This window comes from Argiope bruennichi, chromosome 6, assembly GCF_947563725.1.
Source record: "Argiope bruennichi chromosome 6, qqArgBrue1.1, whole genome shotgun sequence".
Lineage (NCBI taxonomy): Eukaryota > Metazoa > Arthropoda > Arachnida > Araneae > Araneidae > Argiope > Argiope bruennichi.
This window is the reverse complement of record NC_079156.1, coordinates 72,522,497-72,548,990: the sequence shown is the minus strand read 5'-3', so window position 1 is coordinate 72,548,990 and position 26,494 is coordinate 72,522,497. Positions and strand designations below refer to the sequence as shown.

Sequence of the window (26,494 nt, the reverse complement as noted above, 5' to 3'; positions counted from 1 at the left end):
CAGAAAATTCGACCTTAATAATTAATAATTTTATAGTTATTCCGATTTTAGTCCTTCCTTTTACGTAGAATGTAAATTATCTTTGGAATTATAAACTGTGTCTTTCTGTTCGACTATATTTGCTAGAACATGATTGCTCAAATACAGTATAAGGTAGACAGATTAAATTTGGCTCATGAGATCTACATAAATTTTTTTTTAGCCAATTTGAGTATTAAAAGTTATTCAGTCTATAATTATGCTTGTGAACACGATCATCAAGGTGACATCTCGTCTCTATGACCACCATAACTGAAAACAGAAACTACGTTGATAGCATCTGCATGGGATCTGTATAAAATTTACCGATAATTGTCAAATCTGGGAGTAAATTTTTCAGAAAATTGATTGTCTATTTTTTCATATATATGTTTCATATATATGTAAAATTCATCCAGTGAAGTAGCTGAAAATAGGTATTCTAAATTTAGAAAGAAGTAGGCTGCAGAAATTTTCTTGTTTGTAATTTTCTAAATAAATAAATAAAAAACATGAGAATGTTCAAGTGAGGAAATTCACTGATATCATTTCTGATATTTTGTTTCTGAATAAATTGAATATATACTGGATGATTTGTCATATGTTATAAACTCATCTAGTTTTTATTTAATTCGATGTTTTATATTTTACGTAATTATATGGTCGGCTAACATGATTAAGTATGAAGAGAGAAAATGAGGGATTGTGTAGTTTTAAAATGTAATGTCTATAACATAAATAAAAAAGATATATGTGTATATATACATGTGTAGTTGTATAGGGCAATACATTAACATACGGGATTTTTTTCTATTGTAGATCTAACATTTTGAAATAATTGACGAAAGCCTATTTATTTTTATTTTTATTTTAACTTGGCCAAGTTCGGCAGCGCAGATGATGTCAACGATCCTTTTCCTTTTTTTTTTTTTTTTTTTTCTTTTTTTTTTTTTATTTTCTCTTGTACGTAGTGTAGATAAAAAAAAAGTAATCTTCAAAAATTAGAAGAACAGATTTTGAAGAATTTTAACGTTTAAGACATCTCTGATTTCGCAAAACATATTTTTGGAAAATACCCGTCTATCTGTCTGTGACAAAGATGGCTCAAAAACGCTTTGAATTAGACGAATGATATTTAGTATACAACTTTTATATTAAATTTACAGATTTCGGTCATATTTTGTGTAAAATCTATTCAGAGCAAGCTCGTCTGTCAATCTGTTCGAATATAAGTTAACACGATAACCGAAGAGTGCTAGAGAGATAAAATTCAGTGCATAGATTTAACATTTATAGTTTACACACCTGCCGATGTTCGAGTCAAATCCAACGACGGGTTGACCGTCTGCCGTCTATAATTTCAAAAACATGTAAATACGACAATTCAAAAAAGCAATGACTTAAATAAATCCAATTTGGTATGTGAATTTGTGATTGTAAGAACAGTTTCGTGTCATATTTTTGTTTCAATCGTTTGAGAAAAACATGTCTGAGACACAAATTCGGTTTTTGGATACTTTTTATAAAGATTAATTGTGTAATAACTCGCCAAGAGTGGCATGATAGATTCAGTAGATATGCTAAATTTACGCCAAGGTTAATATTTCTTAAGTATTGTACGCTAATGTCATGTAAGTCATTTTCTGGCATGTCAAGTTTATTAGAGAGTATGCCAGAAAGTTTTGGGAAGACCTCACTGGTTTCTCTAGCTTATTTCATTTATTAAAATAAAACTAATATAGTTCTTTACTATCATAATTTATTATTTGACTCAAAAATAAAAAAAAGCAAATAAACATCCCGAATGCCTTTATTGAAAGCAAACATTGAGAAAACTGACGCAGAAACAAACATGTAAACTTCAGGTAAATTACATTCAGCACATTTATATATTAAAAAAATGTAATTATAATACAAATACACAGGTCACATAATGTACATATCAAAGCTAGCCGGACCATTGGCATGAAATATATTGCACTCTTTCATAAATGCAATTAAATATTTAATGGCAATTCAATTCTGTGGGAAAATTGAGTTTCGAAATAGATGTCGAAATGACAAATATATTACCGGCAAAAAGATAAAATTAAGAATTTTATAGAATGCCTTACTTTACATTTTGAATTATGAATAGGAAGCGTGTAATGCAAAATGGCTAACTGTTTTTGTTATTTAGACATTTTTTTACAATGTTGAACGAAACCAATATCGTTCAAAAACAGTTATGTATGTTCAAATATATATAATTGAACTTCGAATGTCTTTATTGCTTTTGTTTAGTGTTTTAGGACTTTCTTTATAAGTGTTGGTTTGAAAATTCTATAAAATTAATAATTTTTCTTAAAAAATAGGTAATGAAACATAAGAAAAGGCATAAATTCGTGCCCACCAAAATAAAATCATTTTTTTCCATAATAAATGTGACACTTTATGCAGGATAATCATCAACCATAATAACTTCGTGCGATTAAAAAGCATTTTTGTCACCAATTTGGTAGTATAAAATTTCTGCACATTTTTACACTTTAATTTCCATTCCAATAATTAGGACTGGCAACATTTTCAGTAAAGCTAACGATAAAATATAAAAAAGAATCTATGCATATGATGCATAAAATGGATATAGTGTCTCTTGCTAAAGCAAGAGATACTATATACATTTTATACATCAATTGTATCAGCAATTAAAAAGTTATTGTATAAAAACGGAAAATTGTTGAGAACTTTCAATTTGTAAACAAGAATCCATTATAAACCCATATAAAAAATCTATTATCAAAATATTACAAAAAAAATCCATTATAAAGGAATTCATTCTTTATTAATAAAATCTATGCATCTGATACTAAAAATATATGCAAAATGTTCTGCTTAATACGTCAGCATATATTAAAGTAAGAAAATAACGTTGTATCGAAAATTTGATTTAAAATCAAGTTTAGTTTAGTTAATAAAGAATAGTTTTTTTTCTTTATGTGTTAAACTGATGCACCACATGCATAAATTAAAAGACATACAGAAATTTTATGTATCAAATACATATAACTCAATAACAAAAAAATTGTCTATAATGGATAACAAAAACCCATTATAAATCCATTCTAAAGAAAAAAACATAAAAAATTGGTTGTAAATCCATTATAAAAAATAACATATAAGAAATCCGTTATAAAACAATTCATTCTTTATCTATAACGTCTATGAATCTGATACTAAAAATATATACAGAATTTTCCACTTTTTAAATCAGCGTGTATGAAAAAAGAAAAATAAAATTATATAGAAAATTTAACTTAAATTGATAGTCAAAATTGTGGACAATTTTGAAAATTCTTATATTTTTTAACTTTGTATGCTTACAGAAAATGTTATATTTCACTAAATGCAAACTGTTACATATCATTTTAAAGATAATTTAATACTGATTTCAATACAAAATGCAAAATTCAAATATTTTCAATACCAAATAGTTATTTTTATTTTAATCTGAATAACAAACACAGTGATGAAGTGGATTGTAATTTCTAACTTTCCTGACAAATCACTGTTCTTGTTCTGGGAATCAATCAAATGCTAATAACTGCTAACAGAAGCTGACATCACGTTTAAAGTTAGAACAAGTCATTATTACGCTTTTTTCTGTAGAAGGAAGACTGTTTTTTATATAATCAAATTGCAAGTTAGAAATTTCGTTAAACTTTTTAATATACAGCTGGAATTTCTGTAAATATTTTTATTATTTAGTCAAGAAGCGAGGGTATAAAATAAAATATTAGATTGAACACCTAGAAAGAGAGCCAAGATTGTTGTGTTACAAGAATGTGGTCTTTCATATACTGAAATTGCAAGACAGCTGGGGTGGTTCAGTGACTACATCTGGAGTCCGAAAGTTTTGCTTGCAATATCAGGAGACAAATTCAATAAAAAACAAAGCAGAAAATGACTGAAAAAGATGCACCACAGTTATTGATGGCAGAAGAATAAAAAGATTATGTCTCCAAGATAGCAGAATGTCATAAGCGGTCATCAAAAGTCAATTAAATGATGCTGGCATTTCTATTAGTTCACGAACAATTAGGAGAAGATTTATTAGATGTTGGACTAAGAGGTAGAATTCAACGGAAAAAATCCGTATTTCAATTTACAACAGCATATAAAAAGATTACAGTGGGCAAATTAACGCATTAATTGGACAGATGATCAGTGGTCAGAAGTTATACGGAGTGATGAAACAAAGATATTGTTATTGGGTACTGATGGGGAAAATATGTAAGACGTAGAATAGGCGAAGAGCTACTTCCTGACTGCATTCAGGCAACTATGAAGAACTCAGTTAGTGCTATGATTTGGTCATGCATGTCAGCAGACAGTATTGGTCTTCTTCATGTTATCGATGGAACATTAAATGCAAGAAAGTACATTGGCACTGTTCTAGAGCCAAACTTATACCTTCCATAAGTCATCTCTTTCCCAACAACACATCATTTATTTTTCAGCAGGATGCAGCTTCTCGCCACACAGCAAAAATATCGAAAGCGTGATTTAGTACAAAGAGCACTAAATTGTTATCATGGCTAGGAAACAGTCCTGACCTCAAAATTATTGAGAACTTATGGCGCCGTTTGAAAACTCTTGTTCATATGAAGCGTTTATCAATTAAAAGAGAATTAATTGGGGCTGAAATTGTTTCATAGTATTTTGAAATAAGGAAAGAAGAGCTTAAAACTGTCTTTAGCTCAATGAAACATCAATGTGAAGCTATAATAAAAAGTAAAGGCTATCCGACTAAGTACTGATAACTCACTGCAGTCATCAGCATCTAATGTATCTCGATAATTATGCTTAACTTCTTTTGTATTGTAAACATTTGAATCTTGTGTTTTGTATAGAAATAAGCATTAAATTCTCTTTAAAATGATATATAAGAGTTTGCATTTTGTGAAACGTAACATTTTCAATAAGTATACAAAGTTAGAAAACATAAAAATTTCAAACGCGTCCTCAATTTTGACCACTCCTGTAAAATAAGGGTTCGTTATAGAATGATTTATGAGTAAAATTGATTCACCATTTGCATACATTAACATACATACATACAACTCATTGACAAAAAAATTATGTATAAAGGATTCTTATTTTCCTTGAAAAATTTTTTTAAACATTTTCTTTGTAATTTAAAGTTTTTTTTAGTTTTATCTGTAACCATTGTTAACTTTTCCTTTTAATAAAATTCATCATTTTGTATAATTTTTCCACTAAGTATAAAATGCCGTCATCACTTCTTATTTTATCTAAAGTTTCAAAGATTCTCCAACTCTTCAACCTGTTTTTCATTGAAAAACTAACACTTTTCACCAAAACGCTAAATTTTTGTTTCCGAAGTGTTGCTTTGTTTCTTTTCTTTTTTCTCAGATCCCCACGGTTGCAGTTCAGCCGACGCAAAGATGTCATAGAGTATTGCTGAAATAAAATAAACTCCTGCAGTGACATAAAAAACTTTATTCCAATTGCTTCTGGTATTCTATAAAAGAAAGAAACCATTAGAATTGCAATGCTTTAAGAACTTGCTAGAAATAATTTTAGAAATAAAGTTTTACATAGATATTTATAAATACGAGGAGATATTAAGAAATTTCGAAACTATCCATATTGTTAAGAAATTTTTTTACTAGTACACACTGTCACTATTAAAGTCATCGCCTTGCACTATAGTCTTCTCTGCCATCTTACAACTCCTGGATTAGTCTGTTTTTTTCTGGCACAACAGTCATGATGTTCACCATGCTGCGCCACCAATAGGTAAAATTATATCGTTTTCAGACATTCATCAAAAGGGGTGTGAGAATAAACTAAACTGGAATCAAAATTTAAATAAATGAATAAAACTTTAAGAACTTTAAAAATGCAAGGAGTTGGACATGAGGTTTCTTATCAAGCAAGAAAGATAATGGAGTGCTAGACTTTTGATAAAATTACAACGCTGGGTATTAAAATATGGGCAATTTAACAATATATGTTGGACAGACATTTGACAATAACATTGCGAAAACAGTGACGGTTATTCGCCAATCAACAAATGGGCGTGGTTCAATCTAATGTGCGTAATATATTAAAATAGAATCTGCTTTTCTACTCGGTAATGAGAGCCAAAGTTGTACATTAGGTTTCATAACTTGAGTAACAGCTCTTGGAAGTCTTCGAAGTGTGATATGTACACTCTGCTATTCTAGTTGGATCGTCAAGTTCCAGTTGGATTCTTCTAATCGTTGTTCTTCTGCTCTTTATTACTTTCTAAACCATGTTAAATATATTTATTACAAAATTTATCAGTTTTTGTATGCAATTATGGAAATTATCCTATGTTCTCATCAACTGTTTCGGGGAAACAAAATACTACACGATCAATTTTCATATCTGACACCATAATGCAATGTCTTAGTTTGTTAATTAACCAAATCATTTTATAAACCGAATTAATTTTATCTTTTAAACTTGATGAATAACTTTTTTATATTAATCCTATCCCATAAATATGTTAATATATCATTTCTAGGAAGAATTGACCCTTTAAAGCGTTAAGTGCCTATGAATTTCGAACGATCTTGCATATTTTGCATGACTTCTCCTTCTTTTTATGTGCAGCTGACCACCCCGCTATCATTGAATGAAGCAGTATCACCAGGAGAAACTGAATTACTTACGGAAGCAGCTTTATAACCTTGCTACATCACATGAAATGGGACTGCCAGTTTGGGCAGCCAAGATTGTAACACATATCTAACATGATTTATACGAAACTGTCGTACGTGTAACAGATTTGTAGAATTTCACTTTCAGCATTCGTTAATGTTAAAATCGCAAAACTGTAACGTGTGCAATCGTAGTAATATAAAGAAAATCTTATTCCCCAATCCACACTATGCTTTTATGCTATTACTATGCTTTTTTCCACAATGACTTTTGATTGACAGTATCTCCTAATACTTAGTATTCATATCTATGTGTATTCATCTTTATTTGTTGCATAGAACTAGTCTCGAAACCTATTGATATCATCTCGCTAATGCAAATGCACTTACCCCACTGACTGTGAATGCTCCAGTCATATTAGGCACAATAATTCCACTAAGGGAGGATATACTGTTCGTCAATCCGTATAAGACTCCTGTATAAATAATTTTAAATCGATCAGAAAAATAAATGCAGCAATTCGAATACATACTAAATTATACAATTAAATAAGTGAATAACATTTAAAAATGCTTACGTGGAATATTAGTGATATTAGAATGATATAAATTTGTTATTTTACTTCGTACTATGTCTTGCATGATACCTAACAGCTTCAAAGCACAAGCATCTCAATATATAAAATTTCCAGAGTAGCTTTTTTGTAAAGAAATTCAATATTCCCTTTAAAAGTTCGAACTTTCAAATGGTTGATGTGCAAAGATTTAAGTGTAAACACTTAGTTTAACCTATGAATATTAGGAAGATTTGAAAAATGAAATTGTTCAGTTTTTTTTTCCTTCAGGTTGATCCATTCTACTGAATAAAGCACATACCCTAGTTATTCAATCAATCACAATAAAAAAGGAATAGAAATTTCCTTCTTCGCAAGAATATTCAGGAATTTCAGACGATCGCCGTATTTTGCTAAAAGTGCTGTTTCGGGTACTTCAGTTTTGAAAGTCAAATTACTATAAATAATTGCCTATAATTCAAATCTCAATTTTGGTGGTTTTTAGACATATATAAGTAATGAATGTGGCTTTTGTAATCTTATGCTATATTTAATCTTACTTGCATTGAGACTGGTTTCAGTTGTATAGCGAGAGTAGGTCGAAATTGCATGCCTATTTCTCTTTATTATATTACAAAACATAAATGTCATATTAAGATAATATATTATTTGAAGTATAAAATGGAAATATATATATATATATATATATATATATATATATATATATATATATATATATATATATATATATAAGCCAAAGTATAAATAATCCTATAAGTTTTAAATAACTTCTAATGTCATTCTTACCTGCCAATGGTGGATACATATCAACGTGAGTAATAATGTAATAACATAAATGTCATATTAAGATAATATATTATTTTATGTATAAAATGGAAATATATATATATATAAATATATATATAAGCCAAAGTATAAATAATCCTATAAGTTTTAAATAACTTCTAATGTCATTCTTACCTGCCAATGGTGGATACATATCAACGTGAGTAATAATGTAATAACATAAATGTCATATTAAGATAATATATTATTTTATGTATAAAATGGAAATATATATATAAATATATATATATATAAGCCAAAGTATAAATAATCCTATAAGTTTTAAATAACTTCTAATGTCATTCTTACCTGCCAATGGTGGATACATATCAACGTGAGTAATAATGTAATAACGTAAATGTCATATTAAGATAATATATTATTTTAAGTATAAAATGGAAATATATATATATATAAGCCAAAGTATAAATAAACCTATAAGTTTTAAATAACTTCTAATGTCATTCTTACCTGCCAATGGTGGATACATATCAACGTGAGTAATAATGTAATAACCTAAATGTCATATTAAGATAATATATTATTTTAAGTATAAAATGGAAATATATATATATATAAGCCAAAGTATAAATAAACCTATAAGTTTTAAATAACTTCTAATGTCATTCTTACCTGCCAATGGTGGATACATATCAACGTGAGTGACATTATATCCAGAACACTTAAAGCCATTCACGTACGATAATAATGAGTAGAGGATTATGATAACCGACGCCTGACACCCTGAAACAGTGATTGCAAGCACGCAAATACCTGCTCCCACCATAGCTGTAAATAGAAATTGATTGTATTATAAATTAATTTTTTTATAAAAATTATCAATTTATATAAATCAGACACGCATAGATCGAAAAGAAATTTCAAAAATGTTTCATGTCATGGATTTCGAAATGTTTCTATTAACAGATATTGTGATGATATTTTAAAGATAGTTTTCTTGGGTGTTAAGAAGCAAAAGCCAATACTGATCAAGCTACGCCACGGCATATAGATGTAGAGTTTATTAAAAAAATCATTCGTACTTTTCCTATCTAAAAACTTAATTTTTTATTTATTCTGAATGATATTGGAAAAAATTCCGACGGTGTCATTTAAGAAAGTCGAAGCATTTTTAGTTTAATCTGCTATATAGCATCAAATAAAAATTATTATTTTCATACCTTTTTTCAGAAAACAGTTTTAGGATAATAGATAAAAAGAAATTTTGATTAAAAAAATATTTCCAGGGATTCACCTATTGATTGAAATATTTTGCGAACTGTCGTGACACTTAGCTTCTTAGAGCTTATGAGTTTGTCCGCAACAAAGGATGACATCATTCCGCCCAATGCCTCCAAGATGTTTGGCAATCCGGTTAATAGACCACTCTGGGGAAGAAATACAAACACATTTGGTCAAACAATTCGCTGAAAACATTAACAAGCGTTAGGATTATATAATAATACTAAAGTATAAGATTTCATTTTGTAGTTAGCATTTAGCAATACTGCTTTGACTTTAATCTGTTAGCTTTGCATTCGCTGTTGATTTTCACTCAAGATCTAAAACTAAATAAAGTAAATCATGTTTGCAATGATTTTATCCGTCAAATGTGAAGTGCGTTTCATCCCTTTAAAGAAAGAAGAAAGTACCTGCAGTATATTTAGAAAAAGTCTAATTCTGTTCATAGAAAAAATAAAAGTCAAGAAAATGAAAAAAAAAAAAAATCATTCGTGAATTATCTCAGAAATATACAGGTGTTCACAATGAATGCAGAATTGGCCGGTTATCTATGCTTTCCGATGAACTTCTTGAATTATCTCCCGATTTCATAGAAGCAAATGAGTGCCTAAGAATTAAGATAATTGCATGAGAGAAAACTGGAAATGTCTGAGGTAATTCTTTATGAAATGGTGTTGAAATCGGCAACATGTGATAACGTTTTGCGATTCTAGGATGTAAGCATCATATCTGATTTAACATATGTGGCAATAAATGACAATAAATATGTAAAATGACAGTAAATTTGCAAAATGGCAGTAAATATGTAATGGCAATGAATATATAAAAAATAAAACAGATACCAATAAATAATATATAATCAATATTTTATTAAATAAAAAAAGGTTTTAATAAAACTTAGATATTGCATTCTTTCGAATGAACATTCTACCATGTTTTTATGTGGGAACCATCATACAGTTTTAAAAGAAACAAAATAGTTGAAGAATATTTTTAAAAAAATATATAAATAAAGTTTAAAAAAAGAATCTAAATTCAACAAATTAATTGCATTTGTTTAAGTTCAAGTTTCATTTTGCAATGTAACTGTGGAGTCATAGTGACTCCATATTGATCTCCAATTAAGATCCCATTGGCGTACAAAAGGCTTCTCCTGATCTAAGCAATGCTATCTATACATATGAGCCATTTGAAGGCCAAGCATTAGCCACGTAAAATATGCCATCATATACGCATGGATAAACATTTTGTTTATTTTAGGCAAAAAATTGATATAAATCAATTTCAATGAAACACATACGTTAAATTTTATTCACGAAGCTGGCTTCATTTTGAACCATAATGTACAAGAATAGAAAAACTTCCTTTTTATAAATTCAATTTACATAAAGTTTAATATAAGTATGCAATTTTAATTCAAACACTAGATTCAGGATTTTATTCATTGTGTTTCTGAGATATTATGTTCAAATACACGCATATAAATAATCTATTCTCTATCCGATTTCATTCTATTCTTTATGCACATCTTCATTTTGCATTTCAATATCAGGAGCTAGTTTGCCTCTTTCAGAAACTAATCACACATTTACGGGTACATGGATGGAAAGTATGCCCTTTGGAATACATAGCTGAAAGTTTTATAAACATACACAATATTGATATGTAAACAACATGCTGACATTCCTCCGTGTAACTGGTTGATTGTTTAATATATTCAACGTATACACAAAAAAGTGACTGACAGAATTTCAGCAATACCTTGTTGGACTAGGAACTGAATAGGAATAAAGCCCTGTTAGCACAAGATATTATACGATATCTCTACGATGTTGTTCGTTAGTCAAAATGGCTTGTAATATCTAGAAGATATTGTTTAAAATGGGCAGATGCATTAAAATCTCTAAGTTAAATGTTTTTGAGATTTTGCGCTTTGGATATTTTGTAAATAGAAAGGGGAAAAAACATCAAAAACCTTTCTTGCCATTAAGATTTTGTTAAAAAAAAATCAAGACGAACAAAATTAAAATTTTGTTCCATAACTATAGCTCAAATGGCCCTAGATATTCAACATTGTTGTTGTATCTATATTATAACATAATATAGTAGTTCAATATGATATCATAAAAATATCTTAAATTAATTTTATTAATAATATTTTCATGCGAATAAGAAAATCAGAAAGATCTCCAATAAGCTTTGAATGGATAATACTGAACTGAATTTACAGGAATTAGGCTTAGGCTCAAAGGGATTTATTCAGTATTCGGAATGCCAAACAATATGGTGAAACCGTAAGCGACGATCATTGCTACTTTAAAGCAGGAAATTGTTACAAGAAATTTCATGTGAATCAGATACTTGTGTTAGTCTATTATTTCGAAGATGCATCAAAAGGCTCTTCGGTTACTTTTGTAAATCCTCAAAAATAACTACTCTTTATTAGTGATTCCTCTCTTGGTAATATATTGTACAAAATGATATAACTTTTTTTTGGTGGAAATAAAATTTAATGGATTTCATAATGAGATGATCAAAGAGAATTATAACTATTAATGATATCACAAACCCAGCATTGTAATATCTCTAGAATTTAGCATTTGTCCTATTATCTTATCACATTTGTCTATTCCTGACAACATCCATCGTGCTGCCATCTATTATCGTTCTGCAGAAACTTCTCATAACTTCTAGATAACGCTAAAGAAATATATGGAAAAAAAAATGAGAAATAGAAACTTATTATTTTTTTAAATTAAAATTGAATAAAAATAAGTAAATGTCAAATATAAAAATCTAATTTTTAATGGAATATTACCGCTTCTACACTGTAGTGCAAGACTCCAGTTAGATACGTAGGTAGTTCTGTCATCAGGACTGTTAATCCAAAATATGACCCAATGTGGCCAAACAGGACACCATACAATGGTGCAGAAGTGAAAATTTTTTTCCATGGTATGTCAAGATCCTGCAGGAAATAAAAATTAGAGTAGAAATATTTCTTTACAGATTCCAGGGAAGGTTACATTTAGTTTTTCGAAACAAAATGAATCACTATCTTTATAAAAAGAAATGGTTAAAATATAACAGCGATATTACTTAATAACATTTCATTGGTAAGACCTGCGAGAATTCCGTATTACAGACTATCCATGGTGATATTTCCTGAGATTTATTTTATTTATTCAAATAAACGATTTGCAATTTTTACATATTTAAATTTTAAATGTTTTTATCTCTCACAAATATTTTTTTTTTATTTTGTCCCTTTCGAGACGAATTTTGAAATTGCAACAAATAATAACCAGTTACTTTTTTTATTTATATATGTTTAACTCATTTTTGGAATAGCATTTCCTTTTTGCATTTAACTTTTAATTTGAGAAATTTTGTAGCATATTTTTCTGTATAAAATTATAATTAATTTTAATTACTATTTATACACAGCGTTTCCGAAAATTCTTAAAGACTTTTTAGACTAAAGTGACATAAAGTTTTATAATAACGCAATATTTATATTTATGATAGAACTATTTTCCCAACTATATAAAGTAATTGAAACACTGAATTAATAGAATGCAATTTTTCTTTATTTTAATTCCGTCCTTTTTCCTTATTAAATTTGTTTAATTCGTAATAAATGAAAAAAGCCCTTGCTCTTACTGGAACATATATTACTTCTAAATGTTCACATTTTTTTGTGAAAACTATTTTTATATCCTACTTTACCTGGCTTTCATACCAAAAAAAATGTTACAAATTTAGAAAGCTTTAGCTTAACTTCTTAAATAGGTGCTGAAATTATTCAAAATTTTAAGTAAAAGTATAGTTAAAGTAAACTTTGCACATCTCACCTTTTGCAATAGTTGATTCTCCTCTGATTCATAAATAAGGAATAATTCCTCTTTAGAAATTGTTGGATGCTCATCGGGTGTTTCGTATATAAATATAACCCAGAGTACATACCAAAAACACCCAATAGTACCTAAAAATATAGACATTAAAGTATTCGCATGATTTTATCGTAAGAAACATATAAATATTAATTAGAAATAAAAAAATCAACAAAATCTGTGCTTAAAATTCCGGCTAAGAAAAATATTACTCACTATTTTGATATGAGAACGATTACCATGAAGATTGGTGTAAGATAATACTATGAAATTCTCGATGGTATGCATTTTTAATTTAATCCTATTGATGCATATACAATTTATATAACAAAAATGCATTCTACAAGTTCTATATACATCGTTTCTTCGTATTGCTTTTGTTTTAGGGGATCTTTTGATCCGGACATAATAATTTTTCACAAACTGCTTCATCATTTTGAATTTATTCTGATTCCACACTATTCGTTGACTGATTACCGAAATTGAATCCAAATTGTATTTTGTGAACATACTGGATGCTAAGTCAAAATATTTTAGAATTTCAGAACATTTTTTAAATGCGATAAGATTATACGAATAATCGCAGAATAACTGATTATATTATTTGGCTCATTGCTCATACACGTTTCACCTGATTCAAACTAGTTGACTAAATGCGTGTTGCTCATACTTACAGACATTAAAACTTCGTCTCACGAGTATATCCGTGAGAGATGTATCACGATAAGGCTCTGGCTGACATGCTGTTCCGGGTGTCATATCATCTGTCTGGTATTTTCACAACCTGCTTATTCCCCAAATCATGTCCCTATAACTTTTTCCTTTATTCAAAATTTTGTTTAAAAGGAACCATTCTCAAGCTCTGAAGAAGTGCAGCGACAAACGCTCTGTGGTATCTGGCAAAAAATGCTTGAAATCCGTATATATTTTTATCCGAACGCATGAAAAAAATCGGCAGACGCACACAGTAATGACTTTAAAAGAAATACCAAATAAACTGGTTTAATTTGCAATCATTCCGTAATAAAACAAATACAAGAATCTTTTTAAACATAGTAATAAGTGACATAACCAGATCTGTCAAAGCCTCAAAGTCAGGAGATAAGTAACGACCAGAGAGTTATTAGATATGACACATTTTTAATATTTTTTAAAATTTAAATATAATAGACGATTCAAGGGGCATACCAAACACATAAAAGACGGATGGCCATCCTCCAAGTGCTTCTGATTTACACAGTAGCCCAGATGCAGACAAAGACACCACAGTCCCTATGGAAGCTCCACTGAACACTGCTGATGAGAATCTACTTCGCTCCAGTTTTGGCGCCCACTGACTGACCATGGTATTGATTGCCGGGTATGTCAAACCCTGAAACGAAAAATTCGTATGTCAGAAATATAAATAAAAAAATATTCTTGATGACATGTTTTAGGAAAAATAAAAGTTGGAATGAAAGTATTTTCATCCTTTGCGAATTCTACTGTGCAACGAAAAAAAAGAGGCGTAAAAATCTTATTAATTTCATAAGCAAGAATAGGATAAGAATTTAATCAGAAAATAACTCAAAATTTAGTATGCCAAACAGGTTCTGAATCTACTGTTTTGCTTTTCAGAAACATAGTTGTTCATTTTTATTACTCGGAGTGATTTACGCATGTGCACACTACAAAACGGAATGCTAAATAATTTTTGCAAATTTTGACAAACGGGTTTGCAAATTTTGATCGATTGCAAATTTTGACAAACGGGTTGCAAAATTTACAATAGGAACAAAATATTAGAAAATTTGCAATAGAAACAAAACAATCATTTTATCCACGAAGGAATAGGTAATGATTAAGTCGTTCAATTCAGATTCAAAAATAAGCACTGATATACTACCTGGCCAATGATGACCGATCACTTACTATTTTAGATGCTTTGTTAAATATCTAGAAAAATACAGATGGAAATACCATGAAACTTCAGGAGTGGAAACAACATAGTAGACATCAGATATTTCTGCAAAGAATTTTTCCCGAAACCCCATAGGGGGACCGTTATTAAGTTGAAGGAAAACGAATATCTTTTGGATAATTGCGCACAAACTAATGAATCAAAAGTTTCCAAACTTTAGCACATGATTAAGAAAGCATTTGTAACAAATCGTGCTCCTTTTTATGAGAAAAGCACGTATGCTCCAGGAGAAATTAAGGCTTTCATAAAAACAATTCCAAATTTCACCAAACGTTTCTGCTTATAATTTGCACATTTATTAATATAAAAGAATTTTCTTTTCAGGAACCATGACAAAAAACATTTTACACAATACCCTGCAATTGGAAATATTAAATATTGAATGAAAAATGAAGAATGTTTCAGTGCGCATTCTTGAATCGATTCAAAATGTCATGTGCATAATGTATTAGCAGAATGTTTGAAGCAACTTTATCTATTCTATAAATATTAAACATTTTTAGATAAGTCTTATTTCAATTTTATTTTTATTAAAAGATCTTGTATATCGCAGTGGATGTTTTTCCCCTTACAGCAATGTAGTAGTGAAGTCGTAAATGGAATTGTCATTTATTTCTTGCTGCTGACGTAGAAAAAATATATGAAAGATAAAGCTGAGCGTAAATACATAACTTTCTGAGGTCCCTGAATCGTCATCATCACCACTCTCATCTGCGTCTGTTACCTCTTGTTACATTTAAGTATTGCATTAAACATTCTTAAGACTTAAAGGTTCAATCGGCCTTATGTCATAAACATTTTAAGGGGGCCAGGGACACATTTTGAAAATTTTTTTATTAATTAATATAAAATTTTGAAATTTTTTGTACTAATCAACCATCTTATTAATAAGCAAAATCACAACACAAAAGTTTTCAAAATTTTTTTTTAAACTTAAAATTTAAATTTTTTTTAAAAAAAGTGGTTTTGTTTTAAATCGATATAACTCGAAATATTTTTCATCAATTTTCAAAATTTTTTCATTAAATCAAACACAAATATATATTCTTTCATATTAATTCGAAAATTTAAAAAATATTAATTTTTAAAAAAATTAAAAAAATTTGAATGAAAGTTTTGAAAAAATCTTGGGTACTTTTTTAAAAAAAATTCATATCTTGAAAAGTTTTTTTTTTAATTTGCTGAATCAAAATTAAGGCAAACAGTTTGAAAAGTATGTGTTTCAAATTTCAGACCTCTATCTTTATATGATCTGGACTTATATCAATTTGATCACAACAAATAATGAAAAAACGCAACATGGTTAAAAATAAAATTTATAAGAATTAAAACTATTTAAATACATTTAAAAGCTTCCAGATGCATAAGAGACGCCTCCTTTCCTCACAAGTGTTTATTTTAATTTAATTTTACATTTACAATTAAGAAAACAAACTTTAGAGCAGAAAATTAAAAAGCACGTTGTCTCATGAAATGTAAACACAGAGGTTCTAATAAACATTGAATTTCTTCGTTTCACTTCATTATTGAAGGAGTTGAGTTGTATACAAACTAAATCTAGGATTTAAAATAAATTCTTTAAAAATTTATTTAAAAAAAATCAAAAAGTAAGCTAAAACAGTGCCGGGAAATGTCTGTTTACATTTAAAGAGATGAAGTTGCCATGGCAACACCTGTTTGACAGTTGGAATTTCAAAGCAGTAGTCAACAAAAATTATGATATCTCTCGTTCTAATTAAGACAGAAACATGATTTAAATGTTATTTTAAGCAGAAAAGCATGCAAAATTTTTTCAGCTAAAAAAATAATTTCGAAAATTTGACGAGTTTTGTGTCCCAGACCCCCTTAAAATTAAAAGTATTAAAGATTAGGCTGCTGCTTTTCAGAAAAGAGAGAAATTAGTAAATATTTAATGGATGCAATGGATTTTTATGCAGCACACAGATATAGCATAAAATTATCGGACTAATTTTGCAGAGCTGTGACAAAAGAAAACACATTACTAATCTTGCGATGATAGTAGTTAGTAACTTTAAAGAGGCAACATTTCAATACTATCATCGATATTAATATAAAAAAATATTTTTAATGATCTCGTGTATAAGACTACCCATTATTATATTATAATTCATGACGATCTAATTGAAACAATGCATATCGACTGCATAGACATTCAAGATGCTTTGAGATTTGCAATGATGACTCAAAGAATGTGTTATACAATATTTGGATTAGCACAGACATATTGAACATGCTCATCATATTTGTTGATATCGATTTTATATATAACTAATTCAATCGGAGTTTATTCAAACAACAATTTTATTTTGTAATTTTGCAGCGTGTGAGAAAGAATATTTGACCAAATGTTCATTTAACTCCAGAAATCCTTTCAAGATCTGTGAGGGAAAATAAAACGTTTACTTGCTGACATTGATTCTGCCTGTTAGTCTCTCATCGTTAGTGAAATTTTTTTACTAACATCAAGTTTCTAATTCTTTCACATCTAAGACGACTGTCAGATTAGATTTTGTGATTTTCGTTTCTCTACAAAGGATTAAAAAAGCATCATTGGATATTTATGAATTTTTCTATGATTGTCAAGATCCAGTATAAATAGGAAACTGGTATAGTTCACTTCCACAAAATGCATCTAAGGTCGATTTCCAGTAATGGTAAAAATCTTAAAACCCCATAATATAGTACAGTGAATTTTGGTGATTGATAAAGAACGGTTTATAATTAACTATAAATAAATCGCATGTAAAGTGCCGTATTATTATAAGAAAAAGTACTTTCCTTTTTGTCTTATTAAATTCCTATTTTTTATGGGAGGCTCGCATTATATTCTTCGCAGGCAATGTAACTTAATTCGAATGAACGAAGAGATGAAATTTATAATTTAGTTTGATATCTCTCATTAAAGAAAAAAATAATTTTTGAAGTCTTCGGATAAAAGTTAATTTTATTTAATAAGATTAAAAAACCTTTTTTTAAAATATGAATGTGAGCAATTTTGAGACTTTTCTTATTTTTTAAACCTTGGTTAGAATTTCAATCACCAAAGGAGTTGCTTCACTTCAACAGGTGTAACTTACATTGTAATTCTTAACTTGTCTAACTGGCGAACGAAACTTTGATATAGCGGCCCTCGCTACTAACCGGATAAAGAAAAAACGCCACTCCCAGCCTGAATAATCATATTAAAGTTAATGCTTTATTAAGTGGAGAATACATTGAATTACTACAGTTATCGTTTAGAAAAACTATTATTTTGAAAGAATACAGCTAGATATACAAAAATAAACTATCAATCTCAAAAATATATCAAAATTTCTGTTATTGCAATTTTAGAAAATAAGATCCATTTTTTTTTCAAATGTTCCTTAGATTCTTTCTAACTTACCTCTCCTACCCCTTCAAGAGCTCTAACAATGATGAAAGGAATAATTCCCCATCTTACAGCTACCGGTGTCAAAAGCGTCAAAATGGACGTGACGCCTATGCCGCCGCCAAACATAAGCTTGGCTCCAAATCTTTTAGCGAAGTAGCCGCCTGTGAGCACAGTAATGAAGTAAGCATAGAAGAAGGAACTCATGATCATTCCCTGCGTCTTCGCATCCCAATTATATTTCTCTCCCTAACAAAGAAAAAAGGATAAAAATAAAAATAATTAAATTTGCTATCGCAAATTTCATGTTATCATGTTAAAACATTTTTTTTTTAAGTCACAATCCGACAAAAAGCCGATTGAAACGCATGAATTAATTTAATTAGTTTTCTGCAGATTAAAAAGTGCACAGATTATAAAATGAAAGCTGGTGTGAAAATCCTAAAACTGCGTTAATGATTGGTAAAAACACGGAATTGAATATTTTTGTGTTTTTACCTATTTTATTTGGTGACTCCTTAGAATTTTAAAAGATTATTTTAGATAGTATATCATATTAAATTAAAAATATTATACTGACTTCCCTGCACTAGATAATAGCAATTGCAAAATTTCACTATCAACATTTCAAAAGATATGATATCAAACTGAATTTAGCAAAATTCATGAATTAATTCTTCAAGCTTTCAATTCTTCTTATGTAGTTTTTATATCTTTCAGCACTGAAGAAAGTATTCAAATACTGTTTGTTAGAAAGTAAGGTTATATTTCATATTCGTTTGGATGCGGAGGTTTGTCACTTGTTAAATTTAGCTATTAAATTTTCAACATTTAGAGAAAAAATTTCTTTAACGTATTGATTTTTAAGTTGACGAAAATCTTAAATATACGTTTTTATTTCATCATAGTTCTGAACTAGAAATATCACTTGACATAGATATACCAATACTTGCAAATAATTGCACAGGAAAGAAATGAAATAATAAGATAAAAATCCATGGAATACATTTTTATAAATGAAGTCAGAATGAATGAGTGTAAAGAGCACAGATCTCTCATCTACTGTTTTCTTCATACTACTTCATCTTTCGATGGTCTTTCTCAATTGACAGTAGATGAATGGGGGAAAATTGTTATTTATATTATTATTGATGCCATTACCTTCATCGTTGTACACATTTTCCCGTCATGCCTCATTTATCAAAGTAGTTATATTATATCATATTTCATTATTCATATCGCCCATGTCCTAGAAGGCATTCCACTTAATAAATTTCTCCAAAGTAAGAAAGCATAGAGTCATTTGGGGAGGAGAATAAATTTAATTAATTTTCAAAGTAATATATTTATTTATTGGTCTCCCAAAAGTTGATTCCTCTATCAGAGGTGTTTCAGATGTGATCCAAAAGTGTAAGTGGATAACGGATACTGGCGGCATAGATGATCATGGTAATTCTGGAAAGGGTTTAGATTTTGCTATTCCTTTTAATAATTGTGACCGGATCCAAGATTGCTGATTGATCTTGGCAGAGGACCAGACCGCTGGTAGAATCATATAAGCGTGCATATAATTCAGAGACTTTTTTATGCTTTCTAATTTTTGATTGAAATGAACCCACTCTGAAAAGCATAATTAATACACTGTAATTATATATATAATTAGGTATATTATTATGTACGCTGAATAGTCATCTTTACTTGAGTATCCTACCTCGTTTAGATGATACAAGAGCTTGTTTGGAATAGATCTCGTGTTTTTCACTTGTGATTTGATGATGAGAAAAACACATGCAAGAATACTTTAAATTCCGATCTACCACGCAAAGCCAAAATGTGTCTTTCAACTTGTAATGTTTAATTTAAGGTATACAAGATCAACATTCTTGGCGAGATGTAGAATTAAGACTAGAATTCGCCATCTTCTTATCCATAAACCGAAACTTTACTATAAAACCATCACCATCCCCCAAAAAATAGAGAAGAGAGGTTGACCTTATGAGCCCTGACCGCTCGATATGGCTCCGTTCGACAGGGCCTGACTCAATCGCTTTGGGGTGTTTAAAGGAGTTTAAGGCGTGAAATGTATTTCTCGACGAGGTACACCTTTCTCTTCTTTAAACTCATTTATCCGACTTAAAGCGCATGAGTCTGGCCCCTGTCGAACGGAGCCATATCGGGTGATCAGGGCTCATAGGGTTAATATGGAATACACTCAAGACCAACTGCATCTGCATATTCTGAATTTTTACATAAATAAAGCTTCTTTATTAATTTAGGATAAAATAGTCTCAGGTTTTAAATTACTTTCAATTCACAATATCAAGTACATACCGATCTTAAACATTGAAACATTCAAATGATGAAATGTATTTGTTGAAATCATACTTACCAAGGAATTGCTCTGATCCATAATTGAATCGTTACTGCTCCCCATAATATCCGGGCATTCATCTCTGGAGCTATTAAATACTTTGGTGTTTCCTTCTGTGTTATTCACCATGGCAACCATAGCCACACTTAGGTTCGCCCGTAAGGCATAGACATTGACAAAACCAAAAAATCCCAAGAAGGCAACAATGAATCGCTTCGGTATGTAGCATCTTCTGGGCTCTTAAAACGAAATGATTTCAATATATCAAGATAATAGAATTTTGATAGTTTGAATTTTGAAGATGAATAATATCAAATTATTGTTTCTTTATTTAGGACACCGCTGATAATTATAATGTATTTTTTCTTAGCTCTAAGAGTTGCTTATAAGACATTTCTACTACTAATAAAACTAAATATGGATTATATTTCTCTGTTTATTGTCTATCTATCTGCTTGTCTATTGGCGACGTACAGGAGAAACCGTTTGATTTAGAACTCCGAATTTTGACTCAGGTATACTTTCAGAGGTGAGAAATAAACATCTTAGAGTCATTTTTAAATTTTTTTTAATTAATTAAAAATTAGGCAAAATCTAGGTGTGTTTAGGCAGTAACTTCTAAGAACATCATTGCAAAAAATAAATTAAAGACGCTTTAAAACTTAAAAAAATATTTTCTTTACAATTTTATTATTTTAATTATCATTTTATATTCCTTCTTATTTAAATGAATTTTCAAAAACATTATTATCCATGATTTATAAAAATCATTTCTAATATTGTAATGAAATTGAAATAGTGTTTACTTTTTGTACAAACATTTCATTGCTTTTTGCTATATGCTTGAATTATTATTTCAGTTCCATTGTTGAAAGGTAAAGGTCGTATCCGAAAATGTTTCCTTTTCTATTTCATTATTTATTTTGTGAAATCTGCAAAGTTCACCAAAATATCAAATACATTAGGAAATATATCCAGTATAATAAAAAAAAATTCTGTAATTCTTTCCATCCTCAAGTTCTGATTCAGCTAAAATGTTTCTGAATTAAGATCTGCCACAATTTTGTACGTTATTATCTGCCTTTGAGAATCAGTTGGCTCGCCAGGAGTAAACATTATTAAAAAGTCCATTTCCTTCCCCAGAAAAATATTTTCAACCTTCCGATTTTGGTAAATATTTAACTTACATTGTTTCAAACTTTTATTTTAAAATGGAGGGATTTAAAAAATTTTCCTCCATTGCTTGATTTTGAACTTTATTTGGTTAATTAATTTATTTGCTTAATTAATAGCTAAATGACAAACCAAGACATACCATTTTGTTTGAGATAAGAAACTGAAACATCTAAGTTTCTGTCTTATTGAAAAATTTGTCAGAACTTATGCCAACCTACATAATTTCATACAAAGATTAATGAATTTGGTGGGAAGTATAGTTCCCATGGCTCTAGAAAGGGTTAAATTAAATTACTTAATATATATTACCTCATCATCTCAAATTAATTAATAAAGTGAATAAATCTATTTGAATTAATTAATATAAAATAATAAATCCACTAAAATTAATTAATAAAATGAACAAATCTATTCTAATGAATAAATATAATAAATCCACTCAAATTAATAAATAAAGTGAATAAATCTATTCGAATTAATTAATATAAAATAATAAATCCATTCAAATTAATAAATAAAATGAATAAATCTATTCGAATTAATAAATATAATAAATCCACTCAAATTAATTAATAAAGTGAATAAATCTATTCGAATTAATTAATATAAAATAATAAATCCACTCAAATTAATTAATAAAGTGAATAAATCTATTCGAATTAATTAATATAAAATAATAAATCCACTCAAATTAATTAATATAAAAGAATGAATCACCTCAAATTGATTAGGATACATACGTTCAATTTAAAACAATAGATATATCATTAGATATTAACTCCAATTAATTAATAGAGTATCTACAATTTGAGTATTAATTAACTGGCAGTCTATGAAGGAATTCTTGTGAAAATACAGTAAATAGAAGATTCAAAACCATATCGATCTCCTCAATTTACACAAATAAACCCACGCACACTCAATGGACTTCAATCTTGCAAGATTTGTTTCTTGTGAATACAATTAAAACATTATGTTTATCACTTAGAATCTTTCATGTAATACTTGTTCAATGAGTGCACATTTAGTACATCCTGCATATACAGAGTAATTAAGCATTCATAAACCTAGATATTTATTTACATTAAAAAGTAAAATACTTTAGATAATTAGAAAAAAGTAATTAATAATTATAAAAAAATACTTTACTTTCATTCTCATACTTTTCAGGAACTGTGACTTCCAGGGCTTGCATTCTTATCACAGAAAAGTTTTCGGTTTTCTATTGACAAGGGAGCATAAAGGATGTAAACAAAAATGGCTTTCGTAGACGTAATCCAATCAAAAATAAATGCTGAAACGATACTTCAAAGGAGTTCTACAATACTGATTGTGTGAAAGCAATTTTGAGATTTTGTTTATTTAACTAAACCACCTTTATAATGAGAACTCGTATTTTTTTTAGCTCACATGAGTAGCTGCATTTCTGTTTAAAATTGAAGACGAAAGAAAGCTCATACTGTCTCCCAAGAGCTATGTAGAAATTTTTTTATTGTGCTTTTTAATAGAGATAAGAGGTTCTATAAAATTATGTCTTTGATAAAAGTATAAAGTATAAAAATGGCTGGCATTCAGCTGTCTATTTGCATTTTATTTATATGGGCTAGATTCATTGTATATTTTCTAAATGCATTGATCTAAAATTTTAACATCGATGCAATTTAAACAATTGTAAAAAAGAACATAACGAGTTTGTTTCTTCGAATTTGAAATGAATTTTCACAAAAGTATAGTAATTGATTTTAATCATACTGCTTAAATAATACGTTTTTCTGTCGTTAGTCACTAACTATTTTAACTTTACGTCGCCTAAACAAAGCTTCCGTCTTGTACTTTAAACTCCCTAACGCCAAACTAACACTACTTACTATTAACACTATATGTTGGCTACTAAATGCTATAACATTCCAAAAATAAGAATTAATATAAAGTTTTCTCAATTTTTGCAATTGGCAAATTTTTGTAAAGTGATTTTTATTTACAGAAAGCAAAATTTTAAATAAATTTTGAAGGCAAAATTCAAAATAATTATAACCAAAGAAATTTGAGGATTTTCTGCAAATGAAATCTTTAAGCAATTTATATGCTGTGCTTTTAATAAAACATTTATATTAGATAGATGAAGGGTTTATTGTATACCAATGTCTTTAACTATTGACCTTGGCATGTTCAACAGATATTTAGAAAAAAAAAATAAAAGAGTGATGGAAAAATATTAATGAAAAGAAATTGCTGTGAGAATTTTTTTGGCTACTTAAGCACATGTTTCCTCGCTTACAAACATTTGTAATGTTGTTAATTCCTCTATATACAGTGAAACAGGAAACTAGATGGGAAAAAAATCACGAATTATGACACGTATTTCTATGTAAAAGCACGAAATAAAACGTATAATGTGAACATCTTTTTCTAAATATTTATTAAATATATTCAAAAAACTTTAATAAAAATATATTTAACGTTTCTTCATATGTATTTTCCGCTAATCCAAGATCCTTGAGCAATCTATTGTTTCACATACTTTTCGTGCACTTATTCCTTAAAAAATCGCCATCAACAAGTAAAATAATTATTATTTTCGCCAAATGATCCAAATTATAATGATTTTTGAAATTATAATCTGGCTACTAGTAAGTCAACCATCTAACTCTCCGACCCGCCTTAAGGCACACGGATTTAAACCATAAAACTGAATGACCGGACCGCCGCAACAGAAATTGGCGGGAACTGTGGTTGAGTCCTAAGGGCCGTCACCGGCCACGGTACAACCCTCCCCGAAGGAAGTACGTCCCGTCATCGATGGGAGGAGTGGCTACTAGTAAAATGAAAGGCACCCTAAAACTATTAAAATGAATTTTTCTTTCTTATTTCAAAGGGGAAGACAATTTAGCGTGTTCTTCTAATTATTCAATGCTATGTCTTTACAAGTTTTACTCAAAGTTTATACTTTTATTCTAATATGGTGAATCACGGAGAAGACTTAAGTTAAAATTTCTTGACCAATCTGCTATTGTTGGTGGAGATGGGGGACCAGGAGTTGGTGGAATCGGTGGACCTATAGATTTTGGGAGTGGTTAGAGCAACTGATAGATTCGGTGGATCATTAGGTCTGGGAGGAGCGAGAGTAACTGGTAAATTCGGTTGTCCTGAGCACTTGAATTATCCAGTGGTATCCAGGAGCCGGTACTTTTTGAGTTTGTCGGTTTGTACTTTCAAAAATTTCTGAACGTGATAACTCAATGACGCAGTGTACTTAAATATATCAGACTTTACATGGTATTTTATGACTACAAGTGCAGTTTTGTGTCCCATTTTGGTTTCAATTGGTTGTAGAAATGGAGTCTGTAAATTCTATTTTTGGATGCTATTAACAGCATTCCAGGTATTAATCTCCAAATAACTCTTCAAGGATGACATGAAAGAATAAGTAAAAAGGACAAATTCACGCCAAGGATAAATATTACGTACCTATCGTGCACCAATGCCATGTAAGACAATCTCTGGGATAACATCTTTTTTAGAGAATATATGAGCACGTTTTGTGGAGAATACTCCGTATGGTTATTAATCGATTTCTTCAAAGAATAAATTAGAAACTACCGTAAAAGCAAAAGTATATTCTTAGAAATCTATATAAACTTCTCTTGCTCATTCAGAAATATTGTATGTACACAAACACTTATAATATGTTGCTCAACTTTAATCGCTTTGCTTTGCATTGCTGTAAAGGTTTGACATTGAGAAAGATAAATGAAACCCGACAGAGATAGTAGATTTTTTTTTGTAGATAAAAAAGATACATATTTTATGTCCATCAAATCACTCACAATGTAACTAAGTGCTCATAAAGATAAAATGATTGACATAAATGCAGCTTTTTAGTTGAAGAAATCTTTTATTGAATAATTTATTAGATAAAAGGATTCCAAAAACTAGTTTTATGTGTTTAGTGATGTTAATCAAGATTTTTTTTTGTTTTGCTATATCTTTATAATAGTAAGTATATTTCTACCACTCTTTGTTAAATTAATATTCATAGATATTTAGAAATGCAATAAAAATGTACTAAATCTAATAAACGAGGGTTGTTTTCCTTCGCATATGTTTCAATTCTTTCATTTTGATTTGTATTGATGTGTACGGATTTATATCATCAAAGTTTTACAGTGAAATGCTTTGGAACTACGCCATTACACTTTATCATCATTACATTTTTACACTACGCCATTACATTGTTTTCTGGGATAACATGTGTAAGCTCAAATCACCTGTAGCTAGCTTTAATATCTTTTCCCTTTGTATCACATAAACGATTTCTAAATTCTTTTAAAAAAATTAAATATACCAAATT

At 29.1% G+C, this 26,494-nt stretch overlaps 1 protein-coding gene across 1 annotated transcript; it reads right to left on the bottom strand.

Moving 5' to 3' along the window:
- Window positions 1–1,866: 1,866 nt before the first annotated feature.
- On the bottom strand, window positions 1,867–23,577 carry LOC129972690 (sialin-like). The gene is made up of 10 exons (XM_056086912.1): window positions 23,293–23,577; window positions 20,986–21,206; window positions 18,612–18,845; window positions 14,434–14,617; window positions 13,207–13,337; window positions 12,171–12,320; window positions 9,366–9,498; window positions 8,744–8,899; window positions 7,101–7,186; window positions 1,867–5,542 (listed from the first exon to the last, which is right to left on the bottom strand). The coding sequence occupies exons 1-10, from the start codon at window positions 23,336–23,338 to the stop codon at window positions 5,384–5,386; spliced, it is 1,500 nt and encodes a 499-aa protein (XP_055942887.1). The 5' UTR covers window positions 23,339–23,577; the 3' UTR covers window positions 1,867–5,383.
- Window positions 23,578–26,494: the final 2,917 nt, after the last annotated feature.